The 1,752-nt window shown below is 40.5% G+C and overlaps 1 protein-coding gene across 1 annotated transcript; it reads left to right on the top strand.

The window, feature by feature from the left end:
* The first annotated feature begins 162 nt into the window (after positions 1–162).
* On the top strand, positions 163–1,278 carry LOC119587163. The gene is made up of 2 exons (XM_037935929.1): positions 163–273; positions 498–1,278. Exons 1-2 carry the CDS (start codon positions 204–206, stop codon positions 890–892), a joined length of 465 nt encoding a protein of 154 aa, XP_037791857.1. The 5' UTR covers positions 163–203; the 3' UTR covers positions 893–1,278.
* Positions 1,279–1,752: the final 474 nt, after the last annotated feature.

The following is a 1,752-nucleotide window of genomic DNA, read 5'->3' as shown; positions in this document are numbered from 1 at the left end:
CACGCACACATGTAAACAACGTGCAGTAAGTAAACACATATAAACACTAAGTCGTGCATCCTAACTCCCTAAAGCGTACGTAGAGACACATGCGCGGATGCACACTGATATAGCTTTGTTTGGCTTGACCTCTATTGTGCTGCAGTTTATCCGTTGTACATCCCACCACTGTGACAAAGAGGCCTGCTTGTCTTTGTCCCGCAATGGTATATAAACGCCAGGGGGTCGTGGCGATCACCAGTTTAGAGTTACCTGGTACTGAAACCGAGGAAGGTAACAGTGCCAGTTCGTTCACAACCATTTAACTATCATTCTTGTTTTAAAATGAAATGTTTAAAAGAAAACTTTCATTGTAGTTTCTATCTGTCTGGGGCAGAAGATATATCTGGAAAAAAATGTCACTAGAGCTCGATAGTCTATGATTTAGATAAGTTAATGTGTATTTTGCGTTACATTTCTTTGATTTTTTTCGCCCTGATCATCGTTTTTCATCTCAGATCATGGACAGGTGTCTGAAGGCATTGATGGTGATGCTGTTGGCCGCGCCCCTGGCCCTGGCCCTACCCACTGCAACCGAGGTGCCACTGACCAGCAAGGAGGGCGAGGAACTTGTGCCTTTTTTGACCTCGCTGTCAACGACACTGACGCCGAAAATGGAACAGTCCGTGTGTTTTTGTTCCCTGGTTCTGTCCCTCATTCTCAACAATCATTCGGCGCATATCCTTATCCCCAGAATACTGGGCTTATCAATTTTCCCAATAGTCCACGGCCCTCTTATCAAGGAACAGGATATTACCCGGGCAGTGGATTGTATCCGTATTCAAGCGACTGTACTTATTGGTGTGTACAAAATGTGGGCTTCTCCAGAGAAGTCTATTGCTGCAGGCAATAGCCATTGCACTGCCTGGCTTCCGAACAGTATTCATTTACGGACAATAATGCTAATACTTTTAGCTAACTGATTGTCAACAGTTATCATTACTCTGGTTACAGTTGATTACAGAGATTGATATTTGACAAAGCCTTTGCACCTAAATTGAAATGGTATACACCCAGCTATATCCGCACGTGCATGGCTACAATGATCCAGCTCTGCATCTGGTGAAGTGCTTTGTCTGAACCTGCGCGTGTGTAGCCGAACGACCTTTCGTCTACTTTGGTTCAGCTAATACATTTGGCTGATGGAATATTTTTTATCCAAATACTTTGATGCATATATTCATCCTTTACGTTTTTCATACTTCTGTAATTCTGGACTGAATAAACTCGATATAAATATGAAGAAATTCATTTATCCCAGCAACCGCAATATACCTACTACGACATTCTGAACAAGACACAGTTGTTTACAAAATGTGTAATTAATAGTTTCCATACTACGAAAGCCTTTTCAGGCGAAAAACAATGCTTATTAGCCCTTATTAATAAATGAATAAGAACTTGTCATCAGAGATAGAGCTCTGGAGGTTTTTATTATTTAAAGCCCCGATCACTCTTCTTTTCCCTGAATCGTGACAACCCTTCAGGTTGTAATAAGTGAGTGAGAGTTGTGGCTTAAAGATAAACATTCGTATAACTGTACTGCACAATTTTCTCTGCCTGATTTTGCGTCTATATTCATTTATTCTGTGTTTCATATCAGTATCTAATTTTGGTTAGAAAGAAATCATCAAATTGACAAAAATATCATCAGATATAAAAATAACAGAGTTGTCTTGTTTACAAAAGCGACCCGATCTATTCGTGAAAAGC

This window comes from Penaeus monodon, chromosome 22 (assembly GCF_015228065.2).
Source record: "Penaeus monodon isolate SGIC_2016 chromosome 22, NSTDA_Pmon_1, whole genome shotgun sequence".
Taxonomy (NCBI): domain Eukaryota; kingdom Metazoa; phylum Arthropoda; class Malacostraca; order Decapoda; family Penaeidae; genus Penaeus; species Penaeus monodon.
This window is presented reverse-complemented; position numbering and strand designations above follow the sequence as displayed.

Bases quoted from the DNA above. Each gene is read 5' to 3' on its own strand.
- LOC119587163 (XM_037935929.1), top strand. From the start codon at position 204: ATGGTATATAAACGCCAGGGGGTCGTGGCGATCACCAGTTTAGAGTTA. The intron at 274-497 runs GTAACAGTGCCA...TTTTCATCTCAG, and splicing joins TGGTACTGAAACCGAGGAAG to ATCATGGACAGGTGTCTGAA.